Source organism: Gavialis gangeticus, unplaced genomic scaffold (genome assembly GCF_001723915.1).
Source record: "Gavialis gangeticus isolate Ggan-Ray unplaced genomic scaffold, GavGan_comp1, whole genome shotgun sequence".
NCBI classification, from domain to species: Eukaryota; Metazoa; Chordata; order Crocodylia; family Gavialidae; genus Gavialis; species Gavialis gangeticus.
In genome coordinates this window covers 68,822,978-68,839,990 of record NW_017729029.1, presented here as the reverse complement: position 1 = coordinate 68,839,990, position 17,013 = coordinate 68,822,978, and the positions used below count along the sequence as shown (strand labels likewise).

The 17,013-nt window shown below is 42.7% G+C and overlaps 1 protein-coding gene across 1 annotated transcript; it reads left to right on the top strand.

The window, feature by feature from the left end:
- The first annotated feature begins 5,689 nt into the window (after nt 1–5,689).
- On the top strand, nt 5,690–16,690 carry NPY1R (neuropeptide Y receptor Y1). The gene is made up of 3 exons (XM_019521735.1): nt 5,690–5,926; nt 11,923–12,775; nt 12,894–16,690. The coding sequence occupies exons 2-3, from the start codon at nt 12,080–12,082 to the stop codon at nt 13,353–13,355; spliced, it is 1,158 nt and encodes a 385-aa protein (XP_019377280.1). The 5' UTR covers nt 5,690–5,926; nt 11,923–12,079; the 3' UTR covers nt 13,356–16,690.
- Nucleotides 16,691–17,013: the final 323 nt, after the last annotated feature.

Below are 17,013 nucleotides of genomic sequence, written 5' to 3'. Positions count from 1 at the left end.
TCAGTGTTATTGAAATTAAAATAGGTGTTGCAAAAGAAAAGAAAATAAGTTGAGCACTCAGAAGCTGACAATACTTACAGTTCACTGGAAATCAAAACTGGAGTAAAATAGCCAGTGTCACCTATGATAGAGTGGATAACTGTGAATTTGTTCCAAAATATGGGCATTCTGGAGGACCCAGATTAGTTGATTTTTAACAGTTCACAAAAGGAGTATGTGGGCATCAAGTATGTTGGAGAGATTGACCTAAGAACATTTCTGAAAGCAATGGATTTTAGACAGTCACCATAGCTGATGAGACCAGCAGGGAAGAGGATTCTTTTTTGAAGTAGTATGACAAATAAATGTAACTTTGGAGAAGATCCAGGGCCAAAAAAAATAGGAAATGAGAGTGAGAGAGAAAGAAAGGTGGGGTGGGAGGGGGGGAGAGATATGTATAAGAAGTCCGGGACAGGGACTGAAACCCCTGGCTAAGAAAAAAATAACAGAAAATTCCTGAGATGTTTTTCCTACCGTATTTGATCTTACTTTTGCTATATATTTAACATTAGATTCTGGAATGTCTCTTTTACTTTGGGAATATAATTAAGATACTCAATGTATCATATACACGTATCACAATCATATACCCAATCCTCAAATCATTCATCCAATCTTCAAAGCTACTCTTAAGCCTAACTACCTTCCAGGATCTGGTTCCTACAGCCTAACATTTAGAAGGGCTGAGAGCTCTATGCTGTAGTTGAATTCAGGGAGATCTGAAAGCACTCAGTGCTACTGAAAATCAAGCCTTCAATTAGTCATTGTTAGAATTCTTTGGCATACAATCTTTCTGAGTCAGAGCCTAATGTCACTGCAAAGTCCCCTACCAGTTCAACAGCAATCCATTAGCAAGACATTAACAAAAATTGGGACGGATGAAGAATAATTATAACTGCATGGTTTATGAGGAAATAATACACAATAGTTATGTTATTTGAAATTGTGCTTTTTGTAGGTCAGTCCAACTCAACATCACACACCTATACAAATGCTGACATGCACGCATGCTTTAAAATAGCCCCTTTGGTTAATTTTGCTTCTGAATAGCACATTTCTTTTTCATAAAAGACAGTGCAAACCAAATTCCTTTATTGCAACGTGACTGGGGATGAGTGAAAAGAGTGGTATGTAGCTATGAGATCTACATTCGGGACACCTTTGCAGTGCTGGATTGGTTGTCTCACAGTAAACTAATATCACCTTTAGAAAGGACCACATTACTGATTATTTTAGGAGGAGCAGCTTTTGATAACCATCAGGTACATTTTGCTGATGATATATGAGATAATTAGCTTGAAGGATGAGTCCCTCTCCAGGTGGACTACGTGAGAAAAACATCCTGGCCCTGCTACATCTGAAATCAATGAAAGCAAAAAGGGCTAATAGAGCATGAGCACAATAGAATAGGTCAGGATTGCCCAACTTTTAAATGGCAAGTATTAAACACAATACTGAGACCTCTGAAGTGTTCACAAAAAGTGTGTCTGAAAGAGACATTGAAACCTACTCCTTAAGAACTACAGGTGATTAAACTACTCATTTTGGATGTTAGAAACCAGGGTTCAATGTATCAGTATGAGCATGAGTCCAGCATCTCAAGTGAATATCCTAACTATGATAATCTTACCTCTTCTAAAATTGGCACCTCTTGCTCTTAGTTTGACTAGAAATTCTATCCTGGGTCTGAAAACCTGTCCTAAAGAAATCTTCTCGTTAGAAATGGACATGTTTTGGTGAAAGCTTTGGTGCACCTCACAGGCCTCACCAGCAGGACAGTTCCTGCTTGTGCCTGGGGCTCCATGCCCACAGACCACATCAGGGTGAGCCATGGGTGATACCAGGGCATACCCTTGGCTCCCAGGGCTGCATGCTGCATGGACATTTTCCCCTGCCCCCACAGCACTGCCTGAGTTCTCCCCTTCTCCTTCAACCCTTACACTGCTGGCTTGCACAGCCCCAGGATGCTCCTCAGCCCTGCCCCAGCATAACCTGCCATCTGGGGCAGGGGCAGGAAATAAAAGCTGGAGGAGGGAGGAAGAACCCTGAGACTCCACCTGCTCTTACATTAGTTACCTTGTTTTCTCCTGTTGTAGGTAGGGACTTTATTCTCTTTCTCTGAAATAATTGTAACTCCTGTTGGTTTGAAACATGAAAGAAAGAATGATTTATTTCTATTCCAAAATGAACAGCAGTCCATGTAGACACACTTGAGCTAGCTTTAGCTTGGGTACTGACAGCAGTGTAGGTGTCAGTGTAGCTGTAGGAGCATGGAGTTCAGCCTAGGCTAATCCTCCAAGTGTGTATCCAGCTTCTCTGCTGGACTTTGAAGTCCACACTGAGCTCCTTACTGTTGCAGGTCTCCTGCCAGCAGTACCTGAGCTAGCTAGCTTAAAGCTAGTATAGTAAGGGTATGTAGTGACTGCAACTTATAAGATATAATCATGCAAACAGAGGAATTGCTGGTATTTCTAATGGCAAAACCCTCACTCACTCACTATAGCATCTGGCTCAGAAATAGCCAACAGTTCCTTTATTTCTGAATGAAGTGTTGTGAAACAAAGACACTGCAGAGATGCAAGCATATGCACACATTCCTATTTCAGAATGAAAACAATAAAAATAAGGTTTTTTTTAAAAAAAAAAACTTACAGAAAGAGCAGCATTGCTGTTTGATAGAACTGAAAGCTCGAAGTTAGTTTATTTTACATACAGCAAATAATGAAACAAAACTCTTTAAGGTTTAATGAAACAAAACTCTTTAACTTGCCCTGTTATATTTAAGCATTGCAGACACCTTACACAAAAAGGTTGATTATAAATGGGTCAGTGTGCCTGTTCTTGTGCAGAAGGGCTTTGTCCACTTAGAAATTCCTCAGCCAGTTCCAACAACCGTTGATAGCGCAAACAAAAATCCCTGACCAAACAACACAAAATCTTCAGCTTTCCACCAGACAAAAGGAAATTGTTCCTTAGGTCTGGTACTGCCTAGAAGCAAGCTGCTCTGGGATACCTACTGACCACAAATTACCCTTTCCCTAATTCCCTCTTCCAGCTGTCTCCCCTGGCTTTTAACTTCTGGATAATTACCCACAGGTTTCTACCCAGGGGCTGGCTGGTTGCTCCACTTAAAGGGCATATAATGATCTTGTATAATATTTATGTTGCACTACCTGGAGACAACAGAATAAATTACAGAGGGAATGGCCATCTCAGATTGGCATTCTATTTGTTTTAATAAGGGTTTTAAATAGGTTTAGATGTACAAATATTTATGGATTGATCTACTGGCAATAAAGTAATATTGCTTCTGAAAGGCTTTTTAAAACATGATGACTCCTTCCTTCCTTAAGGTAATATTTTTAGGAAATGCTGTTCTTTTTTATCTGCTTGATGCTGTTTTGCTAGTTAGTGGTGACAATTTACATGAATGGAGGGCAAGAAGCAAGGAAGAACATGTCAAATTGAGACTGCTGGGAGTTTCCTTGATAAGAACAATGTTACTTCTCTATTTGTATCTGGCTAGCCAACACACGCTGAACAAACACCTCTATTCAGGTCTGAGGAATGTATAAATGACATAGTCCTTTCCTTCAGCACTCATTGCAATCAGAATGCTTGGCCTGTAACAGCAATAAAACATTTAAAATATTTTAAAATATTTATTTTTAAAATAACTATAAGATATGGGAGTTAACAATAGCATGACTGCCACTGTGATGCAGTTGTGGAGTGGAAAACTCCTGGCATGGAAAGAGTCCTTTCTTATTTCTGATCAAAGCATAGGTAATGGACAATGATCCTGTTTATCAGAAATACTATAACACCTTTGGTGGCCACAAATACACAGGACCTCATGTCTGCATATCCTGAAGTTTTCATTGGTTCAGAGTCAAAAGTGCCATCTATAGAGTCCTCATCATTCTGCTTAACATGGAGCTAAGGATAGACAAATCATCTCCGTTTTTTCTTAGTTTCTTGGCCAGATTTTGCAGTCTTCACTGAGCTCAGAAGATATACCTCTGGCAGTGACTAAACTATATAGTTCAAAAGAGGCTCTAAATACTGTAGTCACACCTCTGACTGACATGAAGATAAACATGGCATATATGGCTGCAGATGCAGCAAAACCACAAACTTTAATGTCAGGCCCTGGAACCTCCACAAGCTATGCAAAATTGTATTAAGTAAAAAAATCACAAATAACAGTGCATTAACCACTGTTATAATCATCATTTAGCACGTATCAACAAAGCAAGTAGCACAAAAATTGCAGGGTCCTTTTGTAATACAGGTATGCCTATTGACTCAGACTTAGAAATTAATTCAGAATCACTTCTGGTAAATTCACAAGTGTTTGGAAGTTACATGACTGTTGAAATCCTTTTTAAGATGTACAAGTTTATGTAAATGATTTCTTTCTCAGTTCAGCCATGGGCCCTAAAACTGTCTTATTACTAAATCCTACATTCTTACTACAGCAGACTTTAGGCAGCATTGGTTTGTTCTGAATATATGAGGATAGCAATGGGAAAGGTGAGCATTATTAATGTTAAATATTTATGACTGTGTCCAGTGAAGAGGCAAGCTTGAATCTACCATCTGATAGCTGCTGGTGTTCTGCAGAACTAGTGATGCATGCTGTATTCAAGAACTGGATAGGATAAAGTGTCTCCAGTTTTTCATTCTGTGTCTCAGGTTATGTTCTGTTTTTTTCCTGGCTCATCTCTCCTCTCCATCCCTTTACTACCCACCCCCTCTCCAGACATCCCAAGGATGAATTGCTTTATCAGGCAGGAAGGGTTCTCAGGCTACAAACACACATCTGTGTGTGCAGTCATTCAGACATCTATGTCCATTGTCCTAGGATAAATCCCAAAAAGATTCACAAGATAGGAAGTACTAACAGTTTACCCTAGGACATTGCAAAGAGCATCTGAATAGTTATCGTTGGATTGCATCATTTAATCACTGGCAGAAAAATAGCAGTGCATTCAGCCACTCACTAAACCCAGGTCAGAAGGGCAATGTGTATACATGCCAATCCCAGGATATTTCTATTCAGGACAAACACAGACACAACTTGTCCAGAGGCAAATGTAACATCTATTCCTAGCCTCAAACCAATGGTGCTCCACAAACTGGAATTTGGAGGGGGGGAAAAAGAAAAATAATTTTGAGTAGAGTGAGGCATACCTGCAGTAAATAATATAATCTCCAAATCTGGGGATTGCTATTTATATTTGATGATTGGTAAGAATGATGATTGACTTTCCTTTAGAAATAGCTTTCTTAATATGCCTATTTGAAAATAAACGGGGATTTTTTTCCAGTTCAGTCATTTCCAGAGACGAACAAAGCAGAGCATAACTGTCTAAATTAAAACAAAGATAACACTTTGCAATGGCACATGAGAGTGCTAACCAGTTACCAGCCACTTTGCCAAACGGCTCAAGTTTAATATCTTCACACTGACCACAAGATGGCACTACCTTGCAAATAAAATGTTAATATCCAGACTAAGCAATTTCAAACTGCCTCTCACTTCATTCCCTCCCCCCCATTTTTGTTACAATACTTAATTGCATTTCTTTCAGAATTACTAGGCAACCCACCCCCAGATGTGTAATTTAAAGGTGATGTGCTTACATTGGGATGTTCAGGTTCTGAATAATTCAGCACCACCATAGGATACTGGGATAAGGTGGTGTTCAGCTTTAAGGGGGAGTCTCCAGCTCTCCTCGCCAATCTTTAGGATCTGAGCTGGAGAAATACCAGTGGATCCTTCCCCCCCACTTGCCTTGCTCCTTGTTCTCCATCCCTCCTTCTGCTCGAAACCCTGAGAAGATCAAGGAACCAGAGAAATTAAGAATACTTACAGTATAAGGTGAGTTTCTCCCGTAGTCCTCTTTCTTGCTCTTTCAATTTCTGTCTCGGTGCATCTATCTATGAGGTTTTATTTGTATGGTTCATCAGGGTGATTAAGCGGGTGACAGCCTGTCTGTGAGATGGATGTGTGACTGTGATCGTTGGTACATTACCTGTGGGGTTGGTGCCGTGCAGAGGCAGAGTTTTCGCAGGGTCTTTCCAATCCCCTAGCATCGCGTCCTTGGACCCTTGCATCAAACTTCTCACCTGCATCCTTGGAAAGTGCAAGAGAGATCTGCTTACCTCCCAGAGGGAAAGGCTGAGGTGCTGTGTGCCTTTGTTTCTTCTTGATTTCTCCCTGCCTACCCCGAGAAGCACAGGCTAAGCAGTCTTTTCGGGCAGCGGTGCACCCAGGGCTACCTGCGTCGTCTTCAGCTGATGAGCTGTCAGGCAAAGACAAACCCGACCTCTGTCAACTTAATCCGCTCCATATTTCCAGTGTATTTAAATTCAGGTATGGGACAAGGTGCCACGACCCCGAGCAAACAGCACTAGCTCTCCCCCACCCCCCAATCCTAGGGTGTGATTTGGAGGCTGGAGGCTCTCCTGGCTTCTCTGCTGCGAGGAAGGACCTTGCGTGTGGATTTTCCCTTTAGAGGCGCCTACTAAATAATGCAGAATAGGGAACAGTGATGGGAGGGAGGGGGGGAGAGCAAAGCTTAGGCCTGGCACCCCCCAAAAAGCTTCTGCCTAGTTTATTACTGGAGATCATAGAAAAATGAGGGTTGGAAGGGACCTCAGGAGGTCATCTAGTGCAACCCCCTGGTAAAAGCAGGACCATCCCCAACTAGATCATCCCAGCCAAGGCAGAGGGGAAAAGACACGGATCTCCCACTCCACGCCTTGACCTGCGGGGACCTAGCAAAGTCCTAGCCTTGACGCGCTTGGAGGTGATCTCTTCTGCCCAAATGAAGCAGGGATTCATTTTAGTTTAAAGGGAAACTTGCCCTGGTTTGTCGTTCGGACCAAGGAAAATTGAAGCTGGTGCGTGTAAATAATCCTTGCATGCACCAGACAGATGCACAGGCAGCTTTCTACCTGCATATAGACACCTAAAGAGCAGGATGCAGGTACAGAGTCTACAGATAGGTCCATATGTCTGAGTTCAATATGGGCACAGACATTGTACACAGACATATGTGATATATATCTCACCCTGACAGTGCATGGGATTGTGGATGGGAAGCAGAGCGGGAGGATGAAACGACTCGATGACCCCATGTAAAACATGTATTAATACTTAGTGGATGTCCAAACCAGCTGGAAAAAATGGGAGTAGTCAAACTTGGGGCAGAAGATCTGCTTCATCCAAGCCGGGCTGCAGCAGTTCCCTGAGGAAAGCAGCATCTTCAAAAGTACTTGCAGCGCTGTGGAGGTTGCATGCCTGGTGATGGGGAGGGATCCCTTGTAGGAATGGACTGCAAAACCAGCCGAGTGATTTAATCGTTGCATATACCTCATTGGCCCTGCCACCCGCAGTAGGCTTTGATCCTGCAAACCCTTCCACCCCTGGCAACTTTGAGCAAAAGATCTGGCCTCGGCCATAGGAGACATCAAAGAGGAGTCATTACCTGCCAGGAGGATGAGGGATCTGCTCTTTGGACACTTGTTCCTGCACCTGTGGTTACTGCATACTCCCTATAGGTAGCACTGCTCAAGTGGATTTAGGCAGGGTAGGATTACAGCTCTTCTAACTGGTCGGAGATCAGATGTGTCTCAATAACATTATCGAGGTCTACTTCAGGCATCATTAACATGGCAATCCTCTCTCTGACTGCTATGACCTGGGGTTAAGCGTACATTTGAAATAGCTGGCGGGAGACTTGGCAGAGGAGAAATTCCAGACTCAACAAGGCTGTTGCTAGCTGCAGTTGGAGCAGAGGTGTGCCAGCTTATTTGATTTTCCCTTTCTTTTCTTTTCCCCCCTCTAAGCACACAATGCCTGAGTCTCTGTGCTTTCATAGCCGGAAGAAGGAATCATTTAAGCACGTCTATTTGTGTGACATGGGTAAATATTGATCCCTTTTTATGTGCACTGTGTTTAGTTTTCGCTTTTTCTTTTCTTCTTTTCTCCTCCTTTCTTTGCTGGAGAGCAATTCTAGCTCAGATGAAGGTGATCAGAGGGGCTGCTTCCCCTTTGATCCCTAGTCCTTTGTCGGCCCATCACACAATGTTGATTAGTTAGGTTTCCTCGTTTCCTCCAGTTTGCTCAAGTCAAGTTGGGTTTGTCCTTTGCTACCTCACCGCTGGGAGGGAAACAGCTGGAAAATAAGAGCTGTGTGAGGGAGCAGGTCATAACAGAGCAGGAGAAAATACGGTTGCAAAATGATGCCAAGGTTAAAGATGCGATCGGTCATGAACTGAGCTCAGCACTTTCCAACCCTGCTACCGTAATAGGGAAAACGGATTGCAAGCCAGCAGCAGCCTCCTTTCTCTTGCAAGTGTATGTTTGAGCATAACGGAGTCCCTCAAGGATTATGATACCAATCGCTCAGCAGATTATTAGATCAAGCACTCAGGTTTATTATATCAACCCCTCCCTATTCCTCACGGAGCTCATCAGAGATCTTTGCCTCATCGAAGGGGCTCAGGACCTAGCCCTGGATCACCCCCTCTCCAGTCTTTATCATCACGAAAGGAAGAGGTTGTCAGTCCCGAGCCCATGATGTTTGTGCACCAGCTTCTTCTAGCCTGGGCAGCGATTCTAGCCTGGACCTGGTGTTTCCTACCCTCAGGTTTAGCTGAGGCTCATCCAGCTCCCCCTCCTCCTCTGCGTCCATAAGGACAGGCCAACCGAGTGAGCAGTGTGTGGCAAAGGCTTAGCCCTCTGAGGGCAGGGCTGTGTGCCTGCCCCCCAGCCCAGAAGCCTGCCTTGGGTCCTGGGTGGCAGGTTTGTCAGGGGTACAGGGGCTGGGAGCTGTGCATTTTGGGACGCTGCAAACGGGTTGCTTTATCTCTGTGGAGCAGACTAGCCCAACCCAGGCAGAACCGTGTAGAGAACCCAAAGAGACCTCATTTTAACATGCTTAGAGAGGACTCAGTACAGTTTAACACCCTCTGATGCATGGACGCTCCCACTTTAAGTGCCATTAGAAAGGTGTAAAGGTAACTTGTAACAACGCCCTTCGTTCCCTATACAGTGAATGGAAAGTGAGGGCTAGGACTCATAATATCCAGCACCCAAAGGTGCAGTACACATTATGCCTAGACCCTACTAAATCTGTTGAAGGTTAACCAGTATTCAAGTTAGAAAGTGCTGTGGACAAGCTGTTGCTACCTGCCAGTTCAATACACTGGGCGAGAGATGCCGGAGGGCCTTGCATGCCCTTCTGAGATCTGGGAGAAGCCGGACATCTGAGCAGGGCGAGGATGCCTCCCTCGGCCACCCCCGTTTGTGCTGGGGCGGGGCACCGCCAGGGGACGGTGCGGGAGGCTTGCAGCGCCAAGGTCGCCAGGGGCAAGCTTTAGGGCGGACAGTGCTCAGGGGCAGTGCTCGGGGAGCTGCTCTTCCCCCGTGGCGAGCAGCTGCTCTACACAGTAAAGTGCTCTGGGACTCAAATGCTCGGGAGCCGACGTGATAGAGCCGGAGAGCCCTAGGGCTGTGGGCTTGGCATGGCCCCTGCCCATGCCCCCGAGCCCCCTCGGAGGAGCCAGCTCACCCTGCCCGTCCGAAACCCCGGCTCCGGGGCCGCCTGTCCGGGAACACATGGCTGGGGTCGCCCCGGCTTGCGCTGGGTTTCAGCTCTGAGCATCCCCCGCTGTGCGCAGCGCTCCCGTCCTGGCTCCCGGTCCTGCTCTGCTGGGCACGTGCGCTCTCCGGGAGGACCAAAGCCGGCCTCCCCGCCATGCAGAGCCCTTCCGAGGCAACCTGGAACATGCACTGCACCGCAGCCCGCCAGCCCTTCCACCCCGGTGTATCCAGGAGAAGGCAGCCCGGGCTCTTTATGCGGAGGGCTCAGGGCACTTATTTAGCATCACCAGGGTCATCCAGCCCTTCACATCTCAGAGCGCTTTCTGGCCCGTGGGTGGTGATTGGGGCCACTTTTCCCCACTCCGTGCTGCTTGCTGATGTGGAAGTCTTCCTTCTCACTGCACGAGCCTCTCGGCACGGAGGGGACCTTCAGCTACCTTGTTCTCAGTCGTGGCAAACGACAGAATAAGGGGCAGTGGTCTCAAGCTGCAGCAAGGGAGGTTTAGCTTGGATATTAGGAAACACATTCTCACCAGAAGGGTGGTGAAGCACTGGAACGGGTTACCTAGGCAGGTGGTGGAGTCTCCATCCTTGGAGGTTTTTAAGGCTTGGTTAGACAATGCTTTGGCTGGGATGATCTAGTTGGGGAGGGTCCTGCTTTGAGCAGGCAGTTGGACTAGATGTGACCTCCTGAGGTCCCTTCCAACCCTCACTTCCTGTGATTCTATGACCCTGTTTTCCACTGTGAGTGACTACAGATGACTCTAGTTTCAATGTTTGTTGGCTGGATGGTACCCTACTGAGGATCTGAAATGGCAGAACTGTTCCATTGGCATGGCCAAAACCAAGGCCAACGCGGAGGGGGTACACGCGGGTGCACATGCACCCCTTGAGCGTGGCAGTGCACCCCCTGTGGGTGGTTGCAGCTCGCCACCCTGCCGCTGACACAACTGGCAGTGTTTGCAGGCAGTCAGCAATCCCCACTGGCCACTGCCATCGCTGCTGGCGGTGCCTGCGGCTGGTCGCCTACCCCTGGTCGGTGCTCACCACCCTCCTCCCCAACTCACCACTGCTGTGCTCCCACTGTCACTGCCGCGCTTCTGCCACTGCCAGCTCAGCTGTGCCCCCCAAGTCACTGGGGGCATGCATCATTCATGGCCAAAACAGGGCTCTCTTGGCACCTGGCTTGGCATACACTGGCATATAAAAAACTTATTTTACTTCTAGGGCAGCAGTTGCCAAACTCTGACAGATCGTGCACCACGAATTTAAAATGATACAACCTTAAGCGCCACCAGCAAATATTTCAGTTTAGCCTTAAGTACCACCAGCAAAGTTTGTCATATAAAGTAATTAAAAAAAATCTGTTAATGAGTACCACAGACAGGTTGTCTGTGTACCACTCATAATACCCATACCACAGTTTGGGATCCACTGTTCTAGGGTCTTATTTATTGCCTGCTACTCCAAGGTCTGTGTCAAGGACTCTGAACAAGCGATGAAACACATTTTGTATTGCATAATACAGAATCGTTCTCTCCCTCCCCATGACCATATCAGGCAGAAAGTAGGGTAGCACCTCAGAGACTAACTCACAGAATCATACAGAAGTAGGGTTGGAAGTGACTTCCAGAGTCAACCTGAGGCAGGGATCATCCCTATCTAAACCATCCCATACAAACCATACATAATCTAAACTCTGCATGAGACTACCATCAATCCTGACCCAACATAGACCTAACCTACCACAGGTAAATCAGGGGAACCATGTTCAGAAATGCAGAACTTTTTGTTCTTCACATATTATGACTGTTTCATGACCATACTATAATCACTTATCTATAAATAGGCTTCCCATTGTGAGCCCATGATTTTTATTCTGAATGAATGTTCTATTGTTTAAAAGTACTTTAACAGATTCCTAGCATGGTTAGTTGCTTTAGCAGTGTTATCTAGTATGTTCTGATAGCTGGTATATACCCTGGTGCATATATACAGTACGCATACATGTATACAATGGTGTATAGTCTCTCTTTTTTCTTCTCTGTCAAAATAAATCCTCAGAAAGTCAGAACAGCAACTCTCATTCTGGCCAATTACAGAATCATGCTATAATTTAGAATGCTAATATGTTTTTAATGCCTCAAGGGCTTCAGGTAACAGCATCTATAGGGTTGGTACCATAAATACCCCATCTTGAAAATAAGAAATAAACATATATGTTCTTAGGCAAAATAAACATATATGTTCCTTTACCATTGCAGATTGTACAGCACTATCAAGGAAATGAAAATCCAGTTGCAACTTTTGTTGAGCACATACCCTGTTGGAAATAAGAATATTCTGAACTTTTGAAATTATTTGGGAGAGACCAACTGCAATAGAGATTATTACACAACCTGAACCCAAGCTCTAAACAACATGAATACATCACTTCTTTCCTCTTTTGTGAATCATTCTCTCTACTTGAATTTTTCTCAGAACTCCAGAATCCTACACTTTGAAGATGAAGATTGCCATGTACCTTTGGCCATGGTCTTCACTTTGGCCCTGGCTTATGGAGCTGTGATCATTCTGGGCATCTCTGGGAATCTGGCCTTGATTATCATCATCTTAAAACAAAAGGAGATGCGCAATGTTACAAACATCCTTATTGTCAACCTTTCATTCTCAGATCTTTTAGTAACAATCATGTGTCTTCCCTTCACTTTTGTTTACACTTTAATGGACCACTGGATTTTTGGAGAGGCCATGTGCAAGCTAAATCCTTTTGTGCAGTGTGTCTCAATCACAGTTTCAGTTTTCTCTTTGGTCCTCATTGCTATTGAACGCCATCAGCTGATCATCAACCCCAGAGGGTGGAGGCCAAACAATAGACATGCCTACATAGGAATTGCTGCCATCTGGATTCTAGCTATGGCTTCCTCTTTGCCTTTCATGATGTATCATGTATTAACAGATGAACCCTTTAGAAACATAACAATCGATGAATATAAGGACAAATATGTATGTTTAGACTTGTTCCCTTTCGACTCTGTCAGGCTTTCTTATACCACATCCCTTTTGGTGATACAGTATTTTGGACCACTTTGTTTTATATTTATTTGCTACTTAAAGGTAAGAGAGATTTTGTTTTGTCCTGTCTGTTTGATTTCTGTTTGTCCCTAGAGGTGTCATTAGGCTAAATGATTCTACAATTTTTTTCCTTGTTGTTGTTGACTTTTGTTTCCTGCAGATATACATACGCTTGAAAAGAAGGAACAACATGATGGACAAGATGAGAGACAATAAGTACAGGTCTACTGAAACGAAAAGGATCAACATCATGCTGATCTCTATTGTGGTTGCATTTGCTGTCTGTTGGCTGCCCCTTACCATCTTCAATATTGTGTTTGACTGGAATCATGAAATTCTACCTGTTGCTTCCTGCAGCCACAATTTGTTATTCTTGATCTGCCATCTCACAGCTATGATCTCCACCTGTGTAAACCCTATTTTTTATGGGTTTCTTAACAAGAACTTCCAGAGGGACTTACAGTTTTTATTTCATTTTTGTGATTTCCGCTCCAGGGATGAGGATTATGAGACTATAGCTATGTCTACCATGCACACAGATGTTTCAAAAACCTCCTTGAAGCAAGCAAGCCCAGTCGCATTTAAAAAAATTAATAATATTGATGATGATGAAAAAATATAAGCCCCCCTAGTCCCAGACTTTTGGCAGTATAATCATGAGTAAAGTGGGTTCAAGGACAAAGCACAATCCTGTAACAAAGAGGGTGATGCTTTTCTTTTTTTCAAGGAAATCTAATTGTTGTCACTTTGAAATTATATACTGTGATTTTTTTTTCCTTTTTAGTTGCTTTAATGTTCACAGCAATTATATTTGTATCACATTATAAGAGAGACTTGGACCTGTTTCTACTTAGGCTGTTTATCAACTGTCTTTTTTTCTGTTTCTTTGTGCAGTTATGCACTTCTGCACTCAAAATTATCTATTGTATTTATTAAAAAGGAATATTTCTCAACAGTGTGACTATATATAAATCCGCTGGAAACAATATGAGTTGAATAAGTCTGTCACTAAAGAAGATACATACTTTGGCATAAAATTAGGTCATTCTTATTTGAAGAGGGCTTTTTTATTGGGGTTTTTGTTTCTGTTTTTGTTCTTTATCTAGCTTTTGAGTTTTGTTAAATAAAGCCCTGTCAGAATAACCAGACTGAGAATGGCTCTTTAAACCTGTAAAGAAGTAAATGATAACAATCATTTGCATTGTTTAAAGAGATAATTTGAGTACTAATCACTTAGGAGCAAAGAGAAGATTAGGAGCCAAAATCTGCTTCTGTTGGGCAGAAATAAAATAATTCTGATAGATCCACAGGCAAGAAATATTTTGGGTGGCATCTTTCATTGGACCAACTGTATAGTTGGGATAAAGTTAGGTAAGCTTTTGAAAGATACCACCCAAAAAATCCTTGCATCTCACATACTCTTGGACCATCACACAGTTACAACATCACTCTCAGGCTACCATAACATGGTAAATCCAGAGTAATTCCACTGATTGCACAAAAAACACCAGATACACAAGAGCAGAAACAAGCTCTTATTTTTGCCTTAGATTTTAACCTATTACTGCTGGTTTTATTAGTACAGACATTTTTAATTTCCATTAGAAGACAAAAATAATTCTCTTCGTTGGCAGCACCTAGAAAGTAGGGACTGCCAAGATGAATTTACCACCAGCCCAAGGCCTATAAACCCACACGAATCCTACATAACAGTAGGATGCCATCCTCTTCTGTGGATGCTAACTGGGATTGATGTGCTGGTCCTCTGAACATGCTGGAATTTCACCCTCAAAGAATACGATGAAAATCAAACCCAACAGTAAAAAAAAATGTTGGTATTGGCTATCTGAAGCTTTTAATTGAATTTAGTTTACGTTAATAATGTATAATCATATTATGCCCCAAATAAAATGATAAAGGACCTCCAAGACAATGGAGGGGTTGATCAAGATTTGCATAATTGTCAATGAGGGTTGTTTGTATTGATACTTACCCAACACCCATTTATTCGTGATCAAAGATGTTTTCATCCTTCCAGTCCACTTAAAATCTGCCCATATGTGCCCTGTACAGTTTTCTATATTATAACATTTTCAAAACCTTATCAACCTTTAGTCTACAGAATAAAGAAAACCAGGGCTTGATCTTCAGTTGATGTAAAGCCACGAAGAGTGGAGAAAATGGAACAATAACAATATTTACCAGCAGGGGATCTATTCCCTAAAACGTATTTCTATAAATCTATGCCTAGCCAAGTAATTAGCTGTTTCATAAAATAGAGGGCCCTGGCTTAAGGTTCCATTAATCCATTCTGGTAGTGGAAGGGGATTTTAAAGTAGGTGCAACTGTAAATGTGGCATAAATGAGGATGGAGCTTAATATCTCTAAATGAAAAAGATCTCAAAATGTTAATTCAACATACCCAAAATCTGATTGGGCTACCTGCCTTGGAAATGAAAATATTTTGTTTGGCTGATGATTAAAAGGTAAAAACTGTGCCTTGTGCTGTTTTATAAGTAGTGTATGATGTAGAATATTAAGGTAATGTAGCTTTGTACTATAATAATTCCTGTACTTATTTGGGGATCATTTCTTTAAAGCTGGCATTTCTATTTTGGAAGGCAGAGAGGCAAATACAGTACATTAAATATATTAAGAAAGGAGCACTTTGTTTTAGGAACTGGGCCCCTTTGATGTGTTGTAAGCGTTTCTTTTCTTACATAGCTTTCTTGGTGGGATGTTGCCAATGTGTAACCAAGAAGCTCCAGCAAATATTTCCCCTTTATGTGCAATGGATGAACATTTTCACAGATGAAAACAATGCACAACTAAAAATATACCCATGTTCTTTTCTCCCCATTTTAGGAAAAACTATAAAGGAAGCAGAAGTACTTGGCAAGTTAACATCTACTTTCTGAGCTGGATGCTGGAGCACCTGTGCACTAGCACAAAGCTGTTCAAAGTCTGTCACAGCTTTGATAGGAAGATTTCCAGAAGTGTTAACTTATTCCCCATGCCAATCATTTATTATAATTGATGGAGGTTTGACTGAGGTCACATTACTCCTAATGGCTGTAACAACCTCTTGAAGCCATTGACAGTAAAGCAGACCTAAGGCTGTTCTACTTTCTGCTAAGAACCAGTTTGCTGCAAGGCTAGCTTAGGGTCCTTTGTATTCTCTTCCTCTTCTGAGGTCATGGTGCCACCTTCAGCCTCAGGTGACTGCATAACCCAGCATATTTTTCAGGAACAGAATAACAGTACCAGTTATTCCCAGATATATGGTATCTGGGAATGGTAGTGGGAAATGAACTGCAGGGGCAGGCTCCTCCACTAAGGAAATGTATTTGGAAACTTCTGATAATATTTGCAAAATGGAACACTTCAGCGATAAAGGCTTTGCCTCTTCAGGTGCATTTTTATGAGCAGCAGGGATCAAACTAATCTTTTTTTAGGGTTGGGTGATTTGACATTAGCAACATATGAGGAAATCACATCCATGGACAACAGGGAAATCAACCTGACCTTTCCTCAAGAAACTCCTACTCCAGGACATCACCAATTCTCTTCTTCAGTTTCAGGTTCCCTTCCATGCCCCCACATTCTGGACTTACCAAATTCCTTTGTATGCTAGCCAGTGCTACAGTGTCATGCTGTGCATATACACTCCTCAGTTTAATTTCTCATTTATTAAAAAAAATCATTCCATTTTGATGTTTCTTCTTTTAAGTACTCTCCTGTTCCTTCTCCAGTTCCAGTCTATGTCGATGCCTATCCAAAATTTCCTGAAAACTGCTTTGCTTCCAAATTTCAGTCTAGAAAGAAATTTTATTGAAAGAGAGAGAGACAGACAAGAGATTCATATGCCATTTTTACTACTTATTCATTTATGTACAGTGCATATAAAACCAAACTTCAATTACAAATTGAATTATTTAATAAAAACCTGTCAGCTTCCTTTTGATCAGTTCTCTGTATCATCTTAAACTTTATCTTCTCTACAACAAGTATTTTGCTTTTTTTGGAACATTTTTATGTTTGATCTCCAGTAAACTATAATCATATTTGTATACCAATTTATTAGAGAGCTGGGGCCATACTAGTATTTTCATTGTCCTTTTCTCAGTGTATCTCTTGGTTCATCTGACTGTTGTGCATTCTAGAATGTAACTTCCAGGTCTTTATAAAGAAAGGTAGTGGGTGTGAAAGTTAAAAAGGAATCATTGTGTTGGTGCTTGGGGTTTTTGCGTTGTTTTACTTTGTTTTGCTTTGCTTTTGTT

Coding starts and splice junctions, on each gene's coding strand:
- NPY1R (XM_019521735.1), top strand. CDS start 12,080: ATGAATACATCACTTCTTTCCTCTTTTGTGAATCATTCTCTCTACTTG. Junction 12,776..12,893: donor TATTTATTTGCTACTTAAAG/GTAAGAGAGATT, acceptor TGTTTCCTGCAG/ATATACATACGCTTGAAAAG.